Source organism: Doryrhamphus excisus, chromosome 6 (genome assembly GCF_030265055.1).
Source record: "Doryrhamphus excisus isolate RoL2022-K1 chromosome 6, RoL_Dexc_1.0, whole genome shotgun sequence".
NCBI classification, from domain to species: domain Eukaryota; kingdom Metazoa; phylum Chordata; class Actinopteri; order Syngnathiformes; family Syngnathidae; genus Doryrhamphus; species Doryrhamphus excisus.
In genome coordinates this window covers 1,848,043-1,870,716 of record NC_080471.1, presented here as the reverse complement: position 1 = coordinate 1,870,716, position 22,674 = coordinate 1,848,043, and the positions used below count along the sequence as shown (strand labels likewise).

Genomic DNA, 22,674 nt, shown 5'->3' with positions numbered 1-22,674 from the left:
TTTTCCTCACAAGGGTCGCGGGGGGTGCTGGCGTCTATCTACCTGGAATATGATATGATAAAAAAATTTTCATTAAGAAGATATTTCAAGAAAACAACCTGACCGGGTCATTTTTGACCCACTTATGGAAGGTTGGGGTAGTAACACAAAACCAAAAATGTCTTAAAATGTATAAAAGGTAAGTTAAAAATATGAATGGCATGATATAAAAAAAACATGTTTTTTGAGGAATACCTGGAATATGAAATTACAAAAAAAATTCATTACTAAGATATTTCAAGAAAACAACCTGACCAGGTCATTTTTGACCCACTTATGCATCTAAGGGTTAAAAAATCCTTCCACTAATTATTTATTACTGGAGAACAAATGGAGCGTGGTGGAGGCTGTTTACCTTGATGTCCGAAATGTATTTAAAACAGCAAAAAAATGATATTTTGAATAATGAATTATATAAATATAATAATGTTTCACCCACACAGTTAAAATCATATCAAACTTTACAGACTTAGACTTACTTTATTGTCATTGCACAATAAACACTGAAATTTTGGGTTGCACGTGCCAAATGGGCATACCGGATGTAAGACGCAGCACCGATTGTGTTTCCGTGTGGGTGAATGACCTCCATGAGCAGAGCTCCTTGTCCTTTGGCGCCACCAGCAGGTCAAGCAGCGATATTACACGACGTTCCCTGTTGGCTTCTACCAAGAACTTTATTGACAAAAGAGAGCACATGTTGGCTTGAGGGGTGAAACTTTATTTACAAAAACACTGAGAACCAAACAGCGGAGGGCGAGGAGGTGTCAGGTTATTAGGTTTTATTCCTATTGCTCAGAAGCTAAAGACTGATGATGATGATGATGATGCAACCTCAGCATGACGTCAACAGCGTCTTCTCAGCTATAAAAGCTTAGCCGGCGTGGCACTTCCTGCGGTCAGAGGATTTACTTCCTGCGGCGGGCGGCTCCCTTCTTGCTGCTGTGAAACGTCACAAAGATGACGCATGTTAGCATTACAAATAATTAGCATGTGTTTTTATAGGGTTGCCAATCGATTTTAATTTTATTTAATTGCAATTAATCGCAATTTTGTCCAGTTAACTGAAAATTAATCACGTTAAGATAGAAATAGGTTTTACAAAAACGTATCAAAAACATGCTAGGTTAATTGTCGACTCCAAATAGGAGTCCATAGGTATGAATGTGAGCCCTGTGATTGGCTGGCGACCAGTCCAGGGTGTACCCCGCCTCTCCGCCCCGAAGACAGCTGGGATAGGCTCCAGCACGCCCGCGACCCTCGTGAGGATAAGCGGTAGAAAATGAATGAATGAATATTAGCTCTTAAACTTTCCCACAAGCGTTCAGCAAAATGTGAGGGAGTGAGACCTCTCGCGTTATAATTTCTTCCCCTATCTAGTTCGATGCTAAATTGCTATTGCTAGCACTAACACTCGACTTCAGCCAAGATTATCACATTATCTGTCAATAGCAGCTGTAACTCTAATTTTAGCTGACAGTTCAATGCAGAGCGATGTAAAAATGTAAAAAAACACTCGTTAGTCGGGACACTCTTACGCCAAGGTAGCACTAAATATGACGATAAAAACAATACCTGCACTGCTGCGGTCTCTGGCAGGCCATGTAATCCGTAATAAGTCAAACACAGCGACAGTTGACTCAAATAACTTTGGTCTCACTACAAGTGCCATCTGCCAGGGCTTTGAAGCTAACTTTACCAATCAAAATACTATTTTTTAATCAATTTCTTATCAATATTTGTTCCGGTTTGTGGCTACAGAGTTGCCATGCTTCAATCAAACTACGGCGTGGGCTGAGGGTCAAACAAAAGAAGCACTGTTAATCGCATGTTGAAAAAATGTACCCCCGTTAAAGGAAACTTCTGTTAAGCCGTCTTTAACCGCATTATGAACTTTGACAGCCCTGCTATTTGCATTTATTAACAAAATGTCATTTTGGGGAAATAACACCAAAATACGCATGAATGTGTTTGGTGTCATTCCCCCTCATGACCAGCGGTGGCACTGTTTAGCAGGTGAACTATTTTCTGTCAACTTACAACTTGCTGAGCTCCTCCACTCGCTTGCGCAGGGTGGTGACCTGCGGGGGGGGGCAAAAATATGCATCAGTCGGGTTGTTTGTGTCGTTGATGACGACGGACGACGGAGGCTGGACTTCCGGGCTCACCTCGTATTTCTGCTTCTTCAGTCTCTCCGTGTGGTCGAACTTCTCAGACTCCAACTGACACATCCACTCGTACAACTCGTTGATCTTGTCCCTGAAAGCATTGGCATACACAGCTCATGATCTCTCCACGCACATCCGCCCGCAGACGTGGAACTGGTCCCCACGGGCGTGTCCTACCTCAGCTTGTCCTCGTTCAGATGGTCAATGTTGAGCTGCTTGCGCCTGGCAGCCAAAATCTTCTTCTTCTTCTCTCGCTCTGTCTCCTTCTTGCCTCCTCTCTTCTGGTCAGCCTGGAAGGAAACAGTATGGCTACTCCACTTTTGCTCTAGTACTCCGACAGTACTACTCGTGTAGTATGTTCGTCAAGTATTTCAACACTACCATTAGTCAATGTACCACCAGAGTTATACACTACTGCTAGCAGAAGAAATGGACTGGGATTGATGTTGGCCAAGGCGGTGTTGCCATGACAACGCATAAGATGCGATACACTTACATGCACTTGCTTACTTACAATACTTACCATTGGTAAGTATTGTATTACCATTGGTAAGTATTGTATTACAAGGGGTGCACTTGTGTATCTACACAAGTGGATGGACAATTAGTGTACTTACGCACTTGTAAAGTGCTGCCTTCTCACAATTAGTGCACTTACGCACTTACAAAGTGCTGCCTTCTCACAATTAGTGCACTTACGCACTTACAAAGTGCTGCCTTCTCACAATTAGTGCACTTACGCACTTACAAAGTGCTGCCTTCTCACAATTGGTGCACTTACGCACTTACAAAGTGCTGCCTTCTCACAATTGGTGCACTCACACACTTACAAAGTGCTGCCTTGTCACAATTAGTGCACTTACAAAGTGCTGCCTTGTCACAATTAGTGCACTTACAAAGTGCTGCCTTCTCACAATTAGTGCACTTACCTACTTACAAAGTGCTGCCTTCTCACAATTAGTGCACTTTCGCGCTTACAAAGTGCTGCCTTCTCACAATTGGTGCACTTGCCTACTTACAAAGTTCTGCCTTCTCATAATTAGTGTACTTACCCACTTACAAAGTGCTGCCTTCTCACAATTAGTGTACCTACGCACTTACAAAGTGCTGCCTTGTCACAATTAGTGCACTTGCCTACTTACAAAGTGCTGCCTTCTCACAATTAGTGCACTTACCTACTTACAAAGTGCTGCCTTCTCACAATTAGTGCACTTTCGCGCTTACAAAGTGCTGCCTTCTCACAATTGGTGCACTTGCCTACTTACAAAGTTCTGCCTTCTCATAATTAGTGTACTTACCCACTTACAAAGTGCTGCCTTCTCACAATTAGTGTACCTACGCACTTACAAAGTGCTGCCTTCTCACAATTAGTGCACTTGCCTACTTACAAAGTGCTGCCTTCTCACAATTAGTGCACTTACGTGCTTACAAAGTGCTGCCTTCTCACAATCGGTGCACTTGCCTACTTACAAAGTGCTGCCTTCTCATAATTAGTGTACTTACACACTTACAAAGTGCTGCCTTCTCACAATTAGTGCACTTACGTGCTTACAAAGTGCTGCCTTCTCACAATCGGTGCACTTGCCTACTTACAAAGTGCTGCCTTCTCATAATTAGTGTACTTACACACTTACAAAGTGCTGCATTCTCAAAGTTAGTGCACTTGCCTACTTACAAAGTGCTGCCTTCTCATAATTAGTGTACTTACACACTTACAAAGTGCTGCATTCTCAAAGTTAGTGCACTTGCCTACTTACAAAGTGCTGCCTCCTCACAATTAGTGCACTTACGCACTTACAAAGTGCTGCTTTCTCTCATTTAGTGCACTTGCCTACTTACAAAGTGCTGCCTTCTCATAATTAGTGTACTTACACACTTACAAAGTGCCGCATTCTCAAAGTTAGTGCACTTGCCTACTTACAAAGTGCTGCCTTCTCATAATTAGTGTACTTACACACTTACAAAGTGCTGCCTTCTCATAATTAGTGTACTTACATACTTACAAAGTGCTGCCTTCTCACAGTTAGTGCACTTGCCTACTTACAAAGCACTGCCTCCTCACAACTAGTGCACTTACCTACTTACAAAGTGCTGCCTTCTCACAGTTAGTGCACTTGCCTACTTACAAAGCACTGCCTCCTCACAACTAGTGCACTTACCTACTTACAAAGTGCTGCCTTCTCACAATTAGTGTGCTTACGCACTTAAAAAGTGCTGCCTTCTCACAGTTAGTGCACTTGCCCACTTACAAAGTGTTGCCTTCTAACAATTAGTGCACTCACACACTTACAAAGTGCTGCCTTCTCACAGTTAGTGCACTTGCCAACTTACAAAGTGCTGCCTCCTCATAAATAGTGCACTTGCCTACTTACAAAGTGCTGCCTTCTCACAAAGTACTTGTGTACTTGAATGTATTTGGGTGTACTTATGTGTATTTGGGTACTTAGGACTGCTTAAGTTGTATATGTAAAACTTGTATGTACACCAAACGGTGCACATGCGTACTTAGATTGGTGCACTCGTGTACTTCCAGTGGATGCGATTGCGTGCTTGCACTTCCACATTGGAGTGCATGAGTGTGTTGGGGCTGCTAAGTGCATGAAAGTAGTGGCCATCTTGGCTACGTATATGGAACAAAAGTGTCGGGACAAAGCGGGCGCCGCGGTGGCGGCACGTACTCTCTGCAGGTGGCTGCTGTAGTTGGAGCCCATGTTGGACAGAGCAGACTTCTTCTTGGCTTCCTCCTCGGCCTTCTTCTTAGCGTCACTTGTACTTCCACACTTACAAAGTGCTGCCTTCTCACAATTGGTGCGCTTGCCTACTTACAAAGTGCTGCCTTCTCACAATTTGTGCACTTACGCACTTACAAAGTGCTGCCTTCTCACAATTAGTGCACTTACGCACTTAAAAAGTGCTGCCTTCTCACAGTTAGTACACTTGCCCACTTACAAGGTGCTGCCTTCTCACAATTAGTGCACTCACACACTTACAAAGTGCTGCCTTCTCACAATTGGTGCACTTGCCTACTTACAAAGTGCTGCCTTCTCATAATTAGTGTACTTACACACTTACAAAGTGCTGCCTTCTCACAATTAGTGCACTTACGTGCTTACAAAGTGCTGCCTTCTCACAATTAGTGCACTTACACACTTACAAAGTGCTGCCTTCTCACAGTTAGTGCACTTGCCTACTTACAAAGTGCTGCCTTTTCATAATTAGTGCACTTGCCTACTTACAAAGTGCTGCCTTCTCATAATTAGTGTACTTACCTACTTACAAAGTGCTGCCTTCTCACAATTAGTGCACTTACGCACTTACAAAGTGCTGCCTTCTCACAATTAGTGCACTTGCGCACTTACAAAGTGCTGCCTTCTCACAATTAGTGCACTTACGCGCGTACAAAGTGCTGCCTTCTCACAATAAGTGCACTTAGACACTTACAAAGTGCTGCCTTCTCACAATTAGTGCACTTACGCACTTACAAAGTGCTGCCCTCTCACAATTAGTGCACTTCGACACTCAGAAATAGCTGCCTTCTCACAATTAGTGCACTTAGACACTTACAAAGTGCTGCGTGCACATGCGTACTTAGATTGGTGCACTCGTGTACTTCCAGTGGATGCGGTTGCGTGCTTGCACTTCCACATTGGAGTGCATGAGTGTGTTGGGGCTGCTAAGTGCATGAAAGTAGTGGCCATCTTGGCTACGTATATGGAACAAAAGTGTCGGGACAAAGCGGGCGCCGCGGTGGCGGCACGTACTCTCTGCAGGTGGCTGCTGTAGTTGGAGCCCATGTTGGACAGAGCAGACTTCTTCTTGGCTTCCTCCTCGGCCTTCTTCTTAGCGTCACTTGTACTTCCACACTTACAAAGTGCTGCCTTCTCACAATTGGTGCGCTTGCCTACTTACAAAGTGCTGCCTTCTCACAATTTGTGCACTTACGCACTTACAAAGTGCTGCCTTCTCACAATTAGTGCACTTACGCACTTAAAAAGTGCTGCCTTCTCACAGTTAGTACACTTGCCCACTTACAAGGTGCTGCCTTCTCACAATTAGTGCACTCACACACTTACAAAGTGCTGCCTTCTCACAATTGGTGCACTTGCCTACTTACAAAGTGCTGCCTTCTCATAATTAGTGTACTTACACACTTACAAAGTGCTGCCTTCTCACAATTAGTGCACTTGCCTACTTACAAAGTGCTGCCTTCTCATAATTAGTGTACTTACCAACTTACAAAGTGCTGCCTTCTCACAATTAGTGCACTTACGCACTTACAAAGTGCTGCCTTCTCACAATTAGTGCACTTGCGCACTTACAAAGTGCTGCCTTCTCACAATTAGTGCACTTACGCGCGTACAAAGTGCTGCCTTCTCACAATAAGTGCACTTAGACACTTACAAAGTGCTGCCTTCTCACAATTAGTGCACTTACGCACTTACAAAGTGCTGCCCTCTCACAATTAGTGCACTTCGACACTCAGAAATAGCTGCCTTCTCACAATTAGTGCACTTAGACACTTACAAAGTGCTGCGTGCACATGCGTACTTAGATTGGTGCACTCGTGTACTTCCAGTGGATGCGGTTGCGTGCTTGCACTTCCACATTGGAGTGCATGAGTGTGTTGGGGCTGCTAAGTGCATGAAAGTAGTGGCCATCTTGGCTACGTATATGGAACAAAAGTGTCGGGACAAAGCGGGCGCCGCGGTGGCGGCACGTACTCTCTGCAGGTGGCTGCTGTAGTTGGAGCCCATGTTGGACAGAGCAGACTTCTTCTTGGCTTCCTCCTCGGCCTTCTTCTTAGCGTCAGCCTCCTCCTTGATCCTCCTCTCCTCCTGCAAACACACAAGCATGATGAGGAACGTCTCGGCGGCGTCTCCGCCTTCTCCTCACGCACCTCACGTCTGGCCTGGCGCTCCTTGTCTTTCTCAGCTCGCACCCTCTGTTGCTCCGCCCTCTCAGCACGACGCTTCTCCTGCAGGAAGTGGACGGAAAAAGTGTCAAGATGGCCGCCTTCGCACCAAGACATCTATCTGGTTTTAGTCTCTCGTCCAAAATAGAGTATCTATGAGATGCTGTCATGTGACCAGATGAGAAGACTCACAATCCTCTCCTTGAGAGCGATAAGCTCCTCCTCCTCCTTCTTCCTGCACTCAAAGTGAGCGTCGATCAGCGCCTGCAGCTCCACCAGGTCTTTGTTCTGACGCTTCTTCTGGATGTCCTGAAAGCGGACGCGAGGACAACATGAAGCCCGCCGCCACAGGAAGTGTGGACAATCGCTTTGGCGAGCGAACTCACGTCAAAGTCCACTTTCTCGCCATCGGGGATCTTTGGAGCGCTGGGCCTGAAAAAGAGAAGAAGAACTTGAATGTCCTTCACATCACACCGGGGGCACCCAGGCGTACGTGATTTGAGGAGGAACTCACTTGAACTTTGGCTTCTCCTCTGCAGGATACGGCGATGACGGAGGCGGAGGCGGAGGCGGAGGCGGTGGCGAGGGGACAAGTACAATTAATGGGGTTAGACAAAGCAAACAAAGAGGCGTCACAAAGTCCATTCATCAAGTTAGAGTTAGATATCAAGATGGAAGAAAAGTGTGGAGTCACTGTCACGGTCACATGACCCCCTGGGAATGGCAGCGTCATGCGGCCATGCAGCAGAAGAGAGGACGGGTGGGGTCGCACGTGTTAGCATCTCATATTCTTTCACCCTTTTTCCACATGAGACTCTTCTTTTTTGAGCAAACATTTTGCTTGCCCCCCCCCCCCAAAAAAAAAAAAAAACAACAAGATTTCAAATATTTGGATGGAGTTTTGGAAGAAAAGAACGTACCTTCCTCGTCAACGGCCTCTGCATGCAGCAAGCGTCGGAAAACAAAAGCAGAACAGACAACAGAGTGTTAGCCAGCGCTCGCTACTTTAGCACAGTGCTAACTAGAGAAAACACACTCGCCGGCTCGTGTGACTCTCCGCGTTGTTAGCATGACCTGTTAGCTTAGCATCGCCACCATCGTGGCTGACAAACACGACGTGGAGAACATGTGGCGCGTTATGAGCCGCTAAAATGGAAACGCAACCTGATTGGCTTACACGGGACGCTAAAGAGCAGTGTCAGCATTCCGAGAAGACAGACGCCACGTCTTCAATCTGATGATCACATGACGACACCGGCGCACACAAACAATCACGGACGCTAAACGACTTGCGTACTTACGTTTGCTGCACTTCTGTACTTACACCTGCTTACACCTGCTTTGCGTACTTACACCTGCTTAGACTTGAGTACTTACACCTGCTTACACCTGCTTACACTTGTGTACTTACACCTGCTTAGACTTGCATACTTACACCTGCTTACACCTGCTTACACTTGTGTACTTACACCTGCTTAGACTTGCGTACTTACACCTGCTTAGACTTGCGTACTTAAACCTGCTTACACTTGCGTACTTACACCTGCTTAGACTTGCGTACTTACACCTGCTTAGACTTGCGTACTTAAACCTGCTTACACTTGCGTACTTACACCTGCTTAGACTTGCATACTTACACCTGCTTACACTTTCCTGCTTACACCTGCTTACACTTGCGTACTTACACCTGCTTACGCCTGCTCACACTTGCGTACTTACACCTGCTTACGCCTGCTCACACTTGCGTACTTACACCTGCTTACACTTTCCTACTTACACCTGCTTATACTTGCGTACTTACACCTGCTTACACCTGCTTTGCGTACTTACACCTGCTTACACTTGCGTACTTACACCTGCTTATACCTGCTTTGCGTACTTACACCTGCTTACACCTGCTTTGCGTACTTACACCTGCTTAGACTTGCGTACTTACACCTGCTTATACCTGCTTTGCGTACTTACACCTGCTTACACCTGCTTTGCGTACTTACACCTGCTTCCACTTGCGTACTTACACCTGCTTATACCTGCTTTGCGTACTTATACCTGCTTACACCTGCTTACACCTGCTTTGCGTACTGACACCTGCTTCCACTTGCGTACTTACACCTGCTTAGACTTGCGTACTTACACCTGCTTATACCTGCTTTGTGTACTTACACCTGCTTACACTCGCGTACTTACACTTGCTTATGCCTGCTTACACTTGCGTACCTACAATTGCTTAGACTTGCGTACTTACACCTGCTTACACCTGTTTTGCGTACTTACACCTGCTTAGACTTGCGCACTAACACCTGCTTACACTTGCGCACTAACACCTGCTTAGACTTGCCTACTTACACCTGCTTACACTTGCGCACTAACAACTGCTTACACCTGCTTAGACTTGCGTACTTACACCTGCTTACACTTGCGTACTTACACCTGCTTAGACTTGCGTACTTACACCTGCTTAGACTTGCCTACTTACACCTGCTTACGCTTGTGTACTTACGCTTGCTGCATTTGTGTACTTACACTTGCTGCACTTTGATTACTTACAATTGGTTTATACTTACAATATGTGCACTTGCGTACTTAGTTCTGGTGCACTTGTATACTTACAATTTATGTATTTATGTACTTACGAATTGGTGTGTACTTATAAAGTGTACAATAGTGTACTTACAATTGGTACTTGTGTACTTAACAGGCACACTTGCATACTCACAAACGGTGCACTAGCATACTTGAATAGCTACACTTTGTGTATGTGTGTACTTGCAATTGGTGCATTTGCGCACTTACCAGTTGTGCACTTGTGTACTTAGAACCGGTGGTGTGCGTACATGCGGACTGGCATACATACTTTGAGTGCTGTTTGAGTGCGCTGAGTGCCACTGCTAAGTACACTAAAAAGCAGTACACCGCCAGTACGTAGCGGAGAAGACAGGAAGTGGTTGTAGTTGTGATGCTTACGTAAGCAGAAGGCGCTAGCTAGCGTGATGGAAGGGTACAAAATTGCTTTTGTGGGAAAGTGGGTGTGGCAAAGGGTGGTTGCAACTGAGCATGAAAAAGGAGAGAAGATTTCATTTGTTTGGCCTTTAGCGTAGTGTATTCCTTTTGAGCTAAGCGTGTTTCGATGATGATGACCACAGATGTCCAGAGGTGAAAGGAAGGTAAGTTAGCATTAGCTTTAGCATCAGCAAAGAGTGATGGATGGGCTGACCGGCCGGTGCAGGAAAGGATGATAGAATACCCCGGTCCCCTCCCCGGTCCGTGCCACGTACCTTCAGGCTCAGTCTCAAACTCAGGCTCAGGCTCAGGCTCAGGCTCAGGCTCAGACTCAGGTTCTGGTTCTGCCTCAGGGGCCACCTCTACATCCTCTACTAGCTCCTCTTCCTCTTCCGCTACTACTCCATGCAGCCAGGGAAGGAAGGGGGTCAGGTTAATGGCGAACGGGGGGGGGGCAGGTGGGGAGTTTAGCAGAGACAAGATGGAGGCCGTGATTGACGGCAGGCTGTTACGTTGGAAGACTTCGTGCGGCTGAGCGAGTTAAGAGTCGCATGCCAGAAAAAAACGTTAGTGTGAAGGTTCTTACCATCGTACTCTTCACGTGGATCCGAGAAAGAAAAGGAGCAGAAGAACATCATCATAAGATCCCGCGTGTACCCGCCCCTGTCCGTATAACACGCGGGTACGCCGGGATCCGTGCGTGGCGGTCATGCCCGAGCCTACGCCGCCGTGGGGGTCTGCGGCGCCCCCGTTGGCGGCGCAGGCGGCCATGCTGGAAAGCGCCCCTTGTCACGCGGCGCTCCGTTTTAAACCAGATGTGCACGTGAGAAGGTTCTAGAATGGATGATGACTACAACGAGGCCGATGGTGATGATGGCGTGTGACGAAGCGCGGCGTACTTACCCTCCACCTGATCGCTGCGGACACAAACAGACAAAAAAAAGGTCAAAAGGCGGGACGCAAAAGGCGGGGCTAAAGGATGAGGCCGACGGCGTTCTTACACTTCCTCGGTGTCAGACATGTTGAAAGTGGACTTGGCAACCTGCGAGACACACGAGACCACAGGGGTTTATTTCAAGCCGGGTCACGCCCCCCCAAGACACGCCCCCGGCCCGGATGCCCCCTTCCAGAAGATTCCACTTTGCAAAAAATGGCAAGAGTTTAATTTTAGCGGCAACGCGAGACGTCGTCGTGAAAAAACCCTGCCCGGACTTTGACGTCAGCGACGCAGCTGAAAGGTCGCCCGCCACGACCTTCCTCACCCCCTCACCCGTCCTATCGAGTTCCAGCGAACGATCCTGATTCATCACGATTTCACTCCATCACGCAAACACGGCGTTCTTGTTCCTATCACATCCTGTACGCCTGCCCTCCGCCATTTCATCAATAGCGTCCACATGTACCAGCTAATATACATCAATAAATCCATATCACATTATGTTATTATATTTTATAATTAAATAATAATAATTATCATAATAATAATAATAATAATTAATTCAAATAATTAAATGAAATAATTCAATTTAATATAAAATTATTTTGTGTAAAATAATATAATACAATATAAGGTCAAATAATGCAATTTAATATAAAATTATTTAGTGTAAAATAATATAATATAATATAAGGCCAAATAATGCAATTTAATATAAAATTATTAATAATTAGTGTAAAATGGAAATTGAGTCGGACAATAAAATGTCAAATAATATAATACAATAATTTCAAATAAATTAAAATAATTCCATATGTAAAATCTTATGAAATAATGTAATGTAAAATCATATAAGGTCAAATAATTTTATTTAAAAAAAAATAAAAAACATATAATACAACATGAGGAAATAATATAATAATGAAATAAAATTTAATAAAAAATATATAAAAATATAATATATAAAGTCAAATAATTTCATATGTAAAACCTTATAAAATAATGTATTCATAAAATCATATAAGGTCAAATAATGTAAAATAAAAAATAAAAATCATATAATACAATATGAGGAAATAATATAATAATTTAAAAAATTAAATAAAAATATAAAATATATATAAAAATATAATATAATGTAAAAGAATGTATAGAAAAGGATATAGTATAACACAATATGAGGTAAAATAATATAATAATGAAATAAAAATATAAAATAATATAATATAATGTAAAATAATGTATAGAAAATGATATATTATAACACAATATGAGGTTAAATAATATAATAATGAAATAAAAATATAAAAGAATATAACATCATGGAAAAGAATGTCTAGAAAAATGACATATTATATAGTACAATATAAGGTCAAAGAATATAATACATAAAATAATATAATATAATACAATATAATGTCAAAGAATATAATATAATATATAAAAAATATAATATAATGTCAAATAATATAATATATTACAACATAAAGTAAAGAATATATAATATAAGGTGAAATAATATGATGTGAAAGCCGATGATGTAATAATAAAATAGCCTAGCCAAGGTTTATTGATGAGGTAGTACTCGTAATGCTCATTGATTGAAGTGATCAGTAATCAATAAGATATCGCGTGAAGATGATCACATGACAGAGGCGTGGCACAAGCATGATGAAGTCATGAATGGAAGACTAATCAAGTTATCACGACGACGTCGTCGACGTCGTAGTGCGAGGGATTAACAACCCGGCAACGGCTCATCCAATCAGATGCCAGAATGGCCGCCACATTAGCGTTATTATCGCGCCACGCTGCCGCCGTCTATTTCCGGGCCACAGCTGCTCGCCTCCCTGATCCGGTTTCAACCGTGTGGCGTTCCTTGGGCCCCTCATGTGGGCCCGCCAGGCGTCTTCCGCTGACTCGGACATTTCAAAGGGCGGAGGTCAGTCATTCACGAGCACAATTTGTTGATCCGGTCTGAGCCGGGCTGTTCCCACGCGTCTGCAGAATGCCCCCCCCCCCCTTCCCGGCTAAAGTGTTGATCCGGAAGCTATGTGGCGCCGTGCCACGCCCATTTGCAGCTTCACAAATAGAAGGCTATGAACTGGAGCGGACCTGCTGATGTTGTCACGATCCCATTAGAATAATCTGCTGGTGATCCAACAACAACAACAAGGACAAGGACCAGGACCAGGACAAGACCGAAGACCACCACCTCCCAGCAGAACATCCACATTGACTGGACCGACTCCACCATGTCATAATCATCTCTGGGGATCACCTTTGCTAGAATTCAGCTTCATATCGCATCCACACTGAAGTAGAACCAGAACCAGAAGCCACTAGGACCCCCCCCCCCCCCACACCCATTTCACCCCCCCTTCACGTCCTTACCTGAGAAAAGCTGAAAGAAGCGAGCTCCCCGCTGGCCCAGACTGGCTGTCAGGTTCTGCAAACTTACCGGGCTGATTATGTCCTTCTGTTATACTGACACTCGATCCGCTCGGCCTCCTCATTGGTTGAGGAGTCGCTCCGGAGGCGTCTTCGGACCCCCTTCCCACCCCTCCATTCTGGACCGCCGCTCAATAAGGAGATGCAAGTGTCGGGCGCCCAGGGGGGAGGAGGAAGGGGGCTACGGGGAAGCTCAAGTTTGGACAAGGCCCAGCCGGGACGGGCCGGGTTGCTATTCTGGGTCCGGCTACATTAGGCAAGCACATTTCAGGCAGGAGAAGAAGAACCAGAATCAGGAGGTCCGACAGGTGCTCCACTTCCTGCTTCTGTGTCCTCAACACAGTACATCCATCAATGCATATACTTTATGATATACTGCATATGTTTTGAGACACTTTCCAATGCAAGTGAATGGCAATGTGTCTCTAAACTTTTGACTGGTCCGGTCTATCATCATAAGTCATAATTCCTATGCAATAAAAATACATGTATTTATACTTTTGACTGCTTATGTCGTCATAAGTGTGGAGACACTTTCCAATGCAATTGAATGGCAATGTGTCTCTAAACTTTTGACTGGTCTGCTCTATCATCATAAGTCATAATTCCTATGCAATAAAAAATACATGTATTTATACTTTTGACTGCTTATGTCGTCATGTGTACATATATATATATATATATATATATATATATATATATATGTATGTGTGTGATTCCCAAGCAAATGGAATACCTCACATGTTCCACCAGGGGGTGCTGCAGTAACATGGAAGGAACTGACCTGTGGTTCTGCCTCCAGGATCACGTGTCTCACACCCCCCCAAATAGACCTCCAGAGGACCACCTGTGGGCTTTGACATGAAGTAACCCAAAAACATAAAGAAATGATCCTGATATTTATTGCTGATGATTGAATAACCCAATAGAACAAGCAGGTCAGCAAAATATAATAATATATATATAGCAAAATATAGTATAAATATAGTATAAAATGATGCTATCCACACTTGACATAATGATAATAGTCAATAATAGTCAATAGGAATAATAAAAAGAAAGAAAGCAAAAAAATAAACAAAAACAAAGACGTTTTTAGATTGACTGTCATCGCCATCTAGTGGTCTGGCGTGTTATTACACCCCTTTTACTTAAGCACAGTTGCCATCTGCTTGTGAACCCTTGCAAGATTGTTGAGGTCTACATTCTACACCAGGGGTCTCAAACTCAATTTACCTGCGGGCCACTGGAGCTAGGGTCTGGGCAAGGCTGGGCCGCATCAGGTTTTCCAAAAAAAAACAAAAAAAACGGAAAAATATACAAACTTTTTCAGTGCTTCGGTTCCGATTTGCTACAATAAAAGCTCTGATAAAACATTCCACTGTTCTCAAATATCTTCATTTTTATGTTTCTGCACAAAATAAGATGAAAAATAAATAAACAAATCAAGAATAAATCAGTAATAAATAATAAATAAATAAATATATTAATAATAATAAAACGGTAAATAATAAAAACTTAAGAAAGCACATATAGTTGGTGTGTAGACAAATGATTTTTTTCATATTAAAATGAACAAAGCATTATTAGAGCCCTGTAGACATGACAAAACACGACTATAGTCACATTTATACTCTTTTTATTTACAACATATTGCGCAACTGCAGGGTCTTGAGACACATGCTAACTCGCAAACTAGAGAGCTAGCGACCTAAACGGTAGCCTTCAAGTTATTTCCTTTCAACTTAAATAGCCAAAAACTTACCACTTCCACACGGATAGGGAGGATAACTAATAACAGTTATTTAACCTTTAACATGAACATGAATCAAACGTAATAATTTTTTCTGGGTACATGATACCATACAGCATCTGTATCAAACTTGCGCGGGCCTCCAACTAGTGTCCTGCGGGACAAATTTGGCCCGCGGGTCGTGTGTTTGAGACCGACTGAGTGGGGACCTTGTTGCGTTCAAGCCGGACCCCTGGGGGGCCCTAGGAGCTCACTTTTCGAGCACTGATGAGCTGAAACCTAAAGTCCTGAGCCCAGTGAGCCGGGTCTCGGTGTCCCGCTTGGCGCTGCTGTCACCGAGACAGGTCTATTTTTGGACCATCATGGCGCCCGGTCCTTCCATTTGGAGGAAGGGGGGGTCTAGTGGGGCGAGTCATGAAGCTGCCGCTGTGACACTCCGGGCTGGGACGAGCAGGCAGCAGCCGACGGCCGCCCCCCGAGCAGCACTCGCACAGGTAAAGAGCACAATGACACCCTTTCTTTACATGCTGGGGTCACGGGGGGGGGGGGGGCGGCTAGGGAGGGCGCCCACCTTTGCTCCGAGCAGGAGCTTCATACACCTGATTTGTCAACTTCCTGTTGACTTTTTGTGCAACCTTCTGCCCTTTTCTGTCAAGGGGAACCTGCCTGCTGCACTCGAGCTACACGTCTCAACCCGGTAAGTCCACCTGCGGGGTCTTTGTGGGGGCTTTTTGGGTTTGGATCGGTCATTGTGGACCGTGGCGGCTTTTATTACACGTCTATAATTATTCTTTCCTCTTTTGACACTGGTCCACATAGCAGACCCTGCAGGCCCTTAAAAGGAGGAGGCCTGGGGGAGGGAGGGCTGGGGTGGCTCTCATGTTTAAGGTGGCCTCGGAGGAGGAGGAGGGGGGGGGGGGGGGACAGGTCGCGGGGCCTACATTTCACGTCGCGCACCCATCAATATGTTTGCCTTGTTGTTGTTCTAAAGACTGTTGTTCGTTGACGTTTGAAACTCCGCCATGATTGGCCTGCTTCCGTTTGACGGCCTGTCAGGTGTCACCGGGCGGCGGCGCCATCGCCACTCCAACACCTCGGCACTGAACGGAGTATAAATACATGCACGGTAATCCCTCGTTTAAGGCGCTTCATCGGTTCAGTGATAAATGAATTTCTGCCACGTTATATTTATAAATGGAATACTTTTCAACATTATTAGAGCCCTCTCGGCATGACATAACAACCCTATAGTCACATTTTCTTCCCCTATTAGGCATGCTGGTGAGCCTATCCCCGATATCCCGATATTGTCGCTCTTTTGTAAACATCACCGACTTTGGGATGCATGCGCACGTATGGCTGTGTTTGCTGCCATTTACAAGTGTCCCTGAATGCAGCGGCAAATTGTGACCCAGGAGTTGTGTGAGTTTTGTTCCTGCTTGTTGAGTATGAAGTGTCCATGATCTGAATGATCGGAATCTTTCCATGGTGTCCCAACTCTAAAAGACCCCCCACGGGGGTCACACTGTGAGGCGTTCAGGTGCACTCGTAATTTTGAGCGTTAGGTGCCGATGTTTTTCCATTTTTAGTTAAAAATGACAACTAAATAGAAAGATGGCAGCAGCGGTAGTATAAAAAAAAATCTTTCCATGGTGTCCCAACTCGAAAAAAAAAACACTCCTCCCTTGTCAATAGTATATAAAATATAAAAATCCATACATCCAGAAATTAAGCCTGGTTTTGGGGTGAATCTGGATGAAGTGGAACCATTCAGACGTACTTATTTGTTGTTATATGACGCACATATGAGCAAGGAACAACTCGCCTCACACTGCGAGGCGTTCAGGCGCACTCGTAATTTTGAGTGTCAGGCACTAATGGTTTTCCATTTTTAGTTCAAGTTAAAAATGACAACTAAATAGAAAGATGGCAGCAGCGGTAGTATAAAAAAAAATCTTTCCATGGTGTCCCAACTCGAAAAAAAAAACACTCCTCCCTTGTCAATAGTATATAAAATATAAAAATCCATACATCCAGAAATTAAGCCTAATTTTCGGGTGAATCTGGATAAAGTGGAACCATTCAGACGTACTTATTTGTTGTTATATGACGCACATATGAGCAAGGAACAACTCGCCTCACACTGCGAGGCGTTCAGGCGCACTCGTAATTTTGAGTGTCAGGCACTAATGGTTTTCCATTTTTAGTTCAAGTTAAAAATGACAACTAAATAGAAAGATGGCAGCAGCGGTAGTATCAAAAAAAATCTTTCCATGGTGTCCCAACTCTAAAAAAAACACTCCTCCCTTGTCAATAGTATATAAAATATAAAAATCCATACATCCAGAAATTAAGCCTGGTTTTGGGGTGAATCTGGATGAAGTGGAACCATTCAGACTTACTTATTTGTTGTTATATGACGCACACGGAGCAAGGAACAACTCGCCTCACACTGTGAGGCGTTCAGGCGCACTCGTAATTTTGAGTGTCAGGCACTAATGGTTTTCCATTTTTAGTTCAAGTTAAAAATGACAACTAAATGGAAAAATGGTAGTATCAAAAAGATCTTTATTGACTTGAAAAAGGAACGTACAAATTCATAAAGCATAATCAAAAATACGTTTCAAGTGAAAAAAGAAGCCCCAGTGATTGAAAAGGGGGAGGAGTCCAAATGAATATACGCGCGTCGTGAAGAAGGGGCTGCAATGTGATTGACATGTTGGTTGAGCGTAATGAGTGTTGTAATGCTGGTTGTTCAGGTTGAAGGTTTGAGTCCAAGCCGGGGAAATTCCACTTAGTAGTCACTTTGATATAAATCTGGAAGAGACAAGAAGGAATTTGATATTATCCGTTCGGGAATAATTTAGGTTATACCAAAATATGTTGCTAATATGATGTTTGGAGGCGGAGCCTAAGGTCTTATGATTTATATTTAGTCTGATATTTTCTTCTTTGGTCTCCAGGAGGCTGAGGCGCTCATGGCGGTCGCTTTCGGAGCTGTCATTCCGCCCGGACTGCTTTCCCAGCCGTACCCGCCCCCCCTGTTGCCCAAACCCGGGAAAGACAACGTCCGCCTCCAGAAGCTCCTTAAGAGAAGCGCCAAAAAGAAGGCGTCCCCCCAGGTGTCGCAGTCCACCGCACCGTTCCGCTCCAGCCTCTCCCCCGTTAACGAAGCAAGCCCCGACCTTGAGCACAGTGACCACTCCACCCCGCCCAAGACTCCGGAGTCCGGCTTCTACGGGGTCCAGCAGGCCGCCCGCTTCACCGCCAGGCCGCTTTATCAGCATGTGGCGTCTCCGTATCCGCAACGTGCCGCGTACGCTCGAGCGGGCAGGTTCTCGCCTCAGCCATTCGCCTACCCGCCATATTCGCAACATGGCGCGGTGGCGTCTCTGTACTCCAGAGAGCAGCCAGCACCGCCGGTGCCGTCCCAGATGGCACCGCCGTTCCGGCCGTTGATGCCCACGATCTCTCAACCAACTCAAATGAGGGCGCCCCCCTCTGAGGTGAAAACTTTCAGTCTACTCAGTGAAGATCCTGCGAGTCTAAGACCTACTCTGGCTCCACCCATCAAACCAAAACCTGTGAGCCCAAATCCGACTTTGCACCCAGCACCGCCGACTCAGGCTTTGATTCGGCCGCTCACGGTGTTAACGCCATTCGTCAAGCCGAAAAGTCCTCGTCCGACATTCAAAGCCACCGAACGCTCAAGATCACCCAAACCCATGTTTGACGTCCCTCAAATTCGCTTGTACACGGCCAGCACGTCCTACTACGAGACGTCCAGGACCCCGCCGGTCTACGACACCACCGCCCTCACGGCCATTGGCAGCACCGTCACTGAGAGTCCACAAGTTCCAACATCTGAGGCCAGGAGAGGAGTGGTGCAGGCGACCCAACATCTTTTGGTTTCAGTCTCTAAACCACAACGGAAAAGCCCAACTTTGGAGATGAAAACAGAAACATCTAAAGTGGAATCGAACGTCTTTGCCGCTCCAATTGTTGAGATTAAGCGAGCCACACCGACATCCGAAACGAGAGTCAAGACACCAACTCTTGAGTTTCAGTCGCCAAAAGTCCTCACCGGGCGCCCGAGAACCCCTGCAAGCCGGACTGCGACCCCCGTCTTTGAGGTTTCAAGACCTAATCCTCTTCTGTTTGCAGTGTCACCGGTTCTCATGGAGTCAGAAAGGACCGCAACCACCAGAAGGTCACCTGGTCTCCAGAAACCGCCTGAAGCGTTGCTCAATGGGGATCTTCAGAAGGACGCTTTGGCCAACAGGTCGCCACAGATGATCACCAAGTCCAAATCGGAACCAGACCTGACAAATAGAACTATTCTGGATGAGCAAAGCCCTCAAAGACCAAAAACTCCAACATCTGAGTTAAATCCTGCCGTGGCATCTTTGGGCTATCAGAGACCTAAAACTCCAACCTATGAAGCCAACCACCTTCTCAGCTTGTCCGCTTCTTTCAAAAGACCAAGGACTCCGACATACGGGATGTCCGCTCCTCGTGAATCAGCTGGAACCTTCCCGAGGTCTAAAACGCCGACTCCCAAAACCAAGTCTGGCTATCGTGGACTGACACCCGCCGAGTACGCCGCTCACGGAGGAATCAAAACGCACAGTCCGGCATTCGGTATCACCGTTTCTCAGACGCCAACGCATCATGAACCTTCGGCCACCAAGAAAGACTCGGCAGAAATCAAAACACCAACCGAAGAACCGTCAGCGAAAGAAGAGCCTCCCAAAGATGACGTCCATGTGGGAGAACCGAAATCCTCAACCATCCCAACAATTCCCATCATTGTCGTTTCCCAAACACCCGAAAACTCAGCAGCAACATGCAACAAACAGGTGGAAGCGATTGTTCCTCCGAAGGTTCCGGAGAAACGTATGGAGATTCAGGAGGCACCAAAGGCCAAACCGTCACCCTCTGACCAGAGTTCTCCTGTCCAGCAGAAAGTAGACCTGCCAAAACCAGCAAAGGCCAAAGCAACTACAACTGATAAGGATCCTCTGAAGGCCGTCAGGACACTTCTGGGCAAAGATAAAGTCCTGACCTCCAAACATCAAGAAGAGGAATCTGGAGACACCACAAAGGTTGAGAAGGCCAAAGTGAGCACCGCACCCCCTGCTGAGGCCACCAAAAGTAAAGATCAGGACAAAAAAAGTGAAACATCTGTCGGACCTAAAGCAGAAAAGACACGTGACGAAGCGCCCAAGAACCTCCAGAAGCCAAAGTCACTAAAACCGAAACTGAGCGGTTGGTCCAGACTCAAAAAGCACATGGTGGTGGAGCAGGAGGAGCCTTCCTTTCCACAATCTGGCTCTCAAACGGAGACCACGGGCCAGGACCAGAACCAGAACCAAGGGGTGAGTGCTGCCGGCGAAGGCCAAGGCGGCGCTCCCAAAGCTACCAAGATGTGGGACGCCGTCCTCTTCCAGATGTTCTCCAGCAAGGATAACATCATGCAGCAGATTGAGCTGAACAAGCGTGACGAGAACAAGACGGAGGAGAAGACCGACGAGGTGAAGGACGTCCCTTCGTTTGCGTACAGGTTGCCCGTCTTGCTTTTCAGTCCCAGGTTTGATGCCAAAAAGCTCAAAGAGGCGGCATCACGGCCGCTCACCAAAATCTCCAGCGTCTTTGAGATGGGTCTGATTGGACGCAAGGCCAAAGACGAGGAACCAAAAGACTTTAACAGAACCGCCAAAGGCTTCAGCACCGCTTAGAGATCCGCACCAACCAGGAAGTGCTTTGAAAATAAGCGTGATCGTGCGGACTCTGCATCGTGAACCTGAAACCTGAACCTGATGCTTCTGGTTCTGGTGGTTTGGACTTGACACCAGGTTTGTCTTACAGATGTCACATGCTATTAAAGCTTTGATGGTTGAAGTCCGGAAAGAGGAGCTCATGTCTTCTTTGGACGTGGTTAGCGTGGTCGTGGTCCTGATTGCACTTTGATTCCCGATGGTGCTACTCTCTCTCTCTCGGTGCCTGTTTGATGACTTAGTATTTGACTTCCAGCGTGCCGTGGAGCAGCTTTTAATTGATGTTCTGAAGACGCTTTAAGGAGCTTGTATTTATTTATCTGCGACTTGAATGGTGTGACTAGAAGGTGGACGACGACGGAGCTAAGATGAGGAAGCTGAAGCTAAGATTGAGTTGCTGGGTTGCACATGACGTCAGGGCCAGTTGAAGTCGTCACGGGCAAACAAGGGTCAACATTTTAGGGGCCTCGGACTCTGGTCTGTGCTATTTGCAGATTTGCGGATGAGGATCAGTATTTCCAAATCTGAGATGATGGTTCTCCGCCGGAAGAGGGTGGATTGGATCCTTCGGGTTGGGAGAAAGGTCTTGTCCCAGGTGGAGGAGATCAAGGATCTTGTTCACGAGGGAGGCACGGCTGGAACGTGAGGTCGACAGGTGGATGGGTGCAAGGTCTACACTAATGTGGTCGCTAGGCAACACGTCACGATAATTAATATGTCGATTTAGATGGATGGATGGATGGATAGATGGATGGATGGATAATTAGATAGATAGATGGATGGATGGATAATTAGACAGATGGATGGATGGATGGATAATTAGATAGACAGATGGATGGATGGATAATTAGATAGATGGATGGATAATTAGATAGATGGATGGATAATTAGATGGATGGATGGATGGATGGATAATTAGATGGATGGATGGATGGATGGATGGATAATTAGATGGATGGATGGATGGATGGATGGATGGATGGATAATTAGATGGATGGATGGATGGATGGATGGATGGATGGATGGATGGATAGATAGATGGATAGATGGATAGATGGACAGATGGATAATTAGATAGATAGATGGATGGATGGATAATTAGACAGATGGATGGATGGATGGATGGATGGATGGATGGATGGATGGATGGATGGATGGATAGATAGATGGATAGATGGATAGATGGACAGATGGATAATTAGATAGATAGATGGATGGATGGATAATTAGACAGATGGATGGATGGATGGATGGATGGATGGATGGATGGATAGATAGATGGATAGATGGATAGATGGACAGATGGATAATTAGATAGACAGATGGATGGATGGATAATTAGATAGACAGATGGATGGATGGATAATTAGATAGACAGATGGATGGATGGATAATTAGATAGACAGATGGATGGATGGATAATTAGATAGACAGATGGATGGATGGATAATTAGATAGATGGATGGATAATTAGATGGATGGATGGATAGATGGATGGATGGATGGATGGATGGATAGATAGATGGATAGATGGATAGATGGACAGATGGATAATTAGATAGATAGATGGATGGATGGATAATTAGACAGATGGATGGATGGATGGATGGATGGATGGATGGATAGATAGATGGAT

General features: G+C 45.3%; 3 protein-coding genes across 8 annotated transcripts in view; 1 reads left to right on the top strand and 2 right to left on the bottom strand.

Moving 5' to 3' along the window:
- Positions 1 to 744: 744 nt before the first annotated feature.
- Positions 745 to 13,538, bottom strand: tnnt3a (troponin T type 3a (skeletal, fast)). Of its 4 annotated transcripts, XM_058076047.1 has the most exons (14): positions 13,451 to 13,538; positions 11,121 to 11,161; positions 11,023 to 11,036; positions 10,395 to 10,517; positions 8,040 to 8,057; positions 7,634 to 7,652; positions 7,506 to 7,551; positions 7,312 to 7,428; positions 7,105 to 7,182; positions 6,929 to 7,042; positions 2,385 to 2,497; positions 2,208 to 2,298; positions 2,080 to 2,120; positions 745 to 981 (listed from the first exon to the last, which is right to left on the bottom strand). In XM_058076047.1, the coding sequence occupies exons 2-14, from the start codon at positions 11,138 to 11,140 to the stop codon at positions 948 to 950; spliced, it is 828 nt and encodes a 275-aa protein (XP_057932030.1). In that variant the 5' UTR covers positions 11,141 to 11,161; positions 13,451 to 13,538; the 3' UTR covers positions 745 to 947. The 4 variants fall into 4 exon arrangements, with proteins under 4 accessions (XP_057932030.1, XP_057932031.1, XP_057932032.1 ...); XM_058076048.1 differs by lacking the exon at positions 8,040 to 8,057; XM_058076049.1 differs by lacking the exon at positions 10,395 to 10,517 and having other exon boundaries at positions 13,451 to 13,478.
- A 2,113-nt stretch (positions 13,539 to 15,651) lies between these two features.
- prr33 (proline rich 33) lies at positions 15,652 to 21,528 on the top strand. Its single transcript, XM_058075657.1, has 3 exons — positions 15,652 to 15,754; positions 15,917 to 15,957; positions 18,224 to 21,528. Exon 3 carries the CDS (start codon positions 18,239 to 18,241, stop codon positions 20,996 to 20,998), a length of 2,760 nt encoding a protein of 919 aa, XP_057931640.1. The 5' UTR covers positions 15,652 to 15,754; positions 15,917 to 15,957; positions 18,224 to 18,238; the 3' UTR covers positions 20,999 to 21,528.
- lsp1a (lymphocyte specific protein 1 a) overlaps positions 17,797 to 22,674 on the bottom strand; it is a 26,470-nt gene continuing 21,592 nt past the window's right edge. For all 3 annotated transcript variants that reach the window (XM_058075658.1, XM_058075659.1, XM_058075660.1), the window contains one exon: positions 17,797 to 18,077. In XM_058075658.1, the coding sequence (XP_057931641.1) occupies positions 18,055 to 18,077 (23 nt within the window). In that variant the 3' untranslated portion in view covers positions 17,797 to 18,054. The remainder of the gene's footprint in view (positions 18,078 to 22,674) is intronic.

Bases quoted from the DNA above. Each gene is read 5' to 3' on its own strand.
- tnnt3a (XM_058076047.1), bottom strand. From the start codon at position 11,140: ATGTCTGACACCGAGGAAGT. The intron at 7,429-7,505 runs GTGAGTTCGCTC...GTCCGCTTTCAG, and splicing joins GCGAGAAAGTGGACTTTGAC to GACATCCAGAAGAAGCGTCA. The intron at 2,121-2,207 runs GTGAGCCCGGAA...CCCCCCCCGCAG, and splicing joins TGAAGAAGCAGAAATACGAG to GTCACCACCCTGCGCAAGCG.
- prr33 (XM_058075657.1), top strand. From the start codon at position 18,239: ATGGCGGTCGCTTTCGGAGCTGTCATTCCGCCCGGACTGCTTTCCCAG.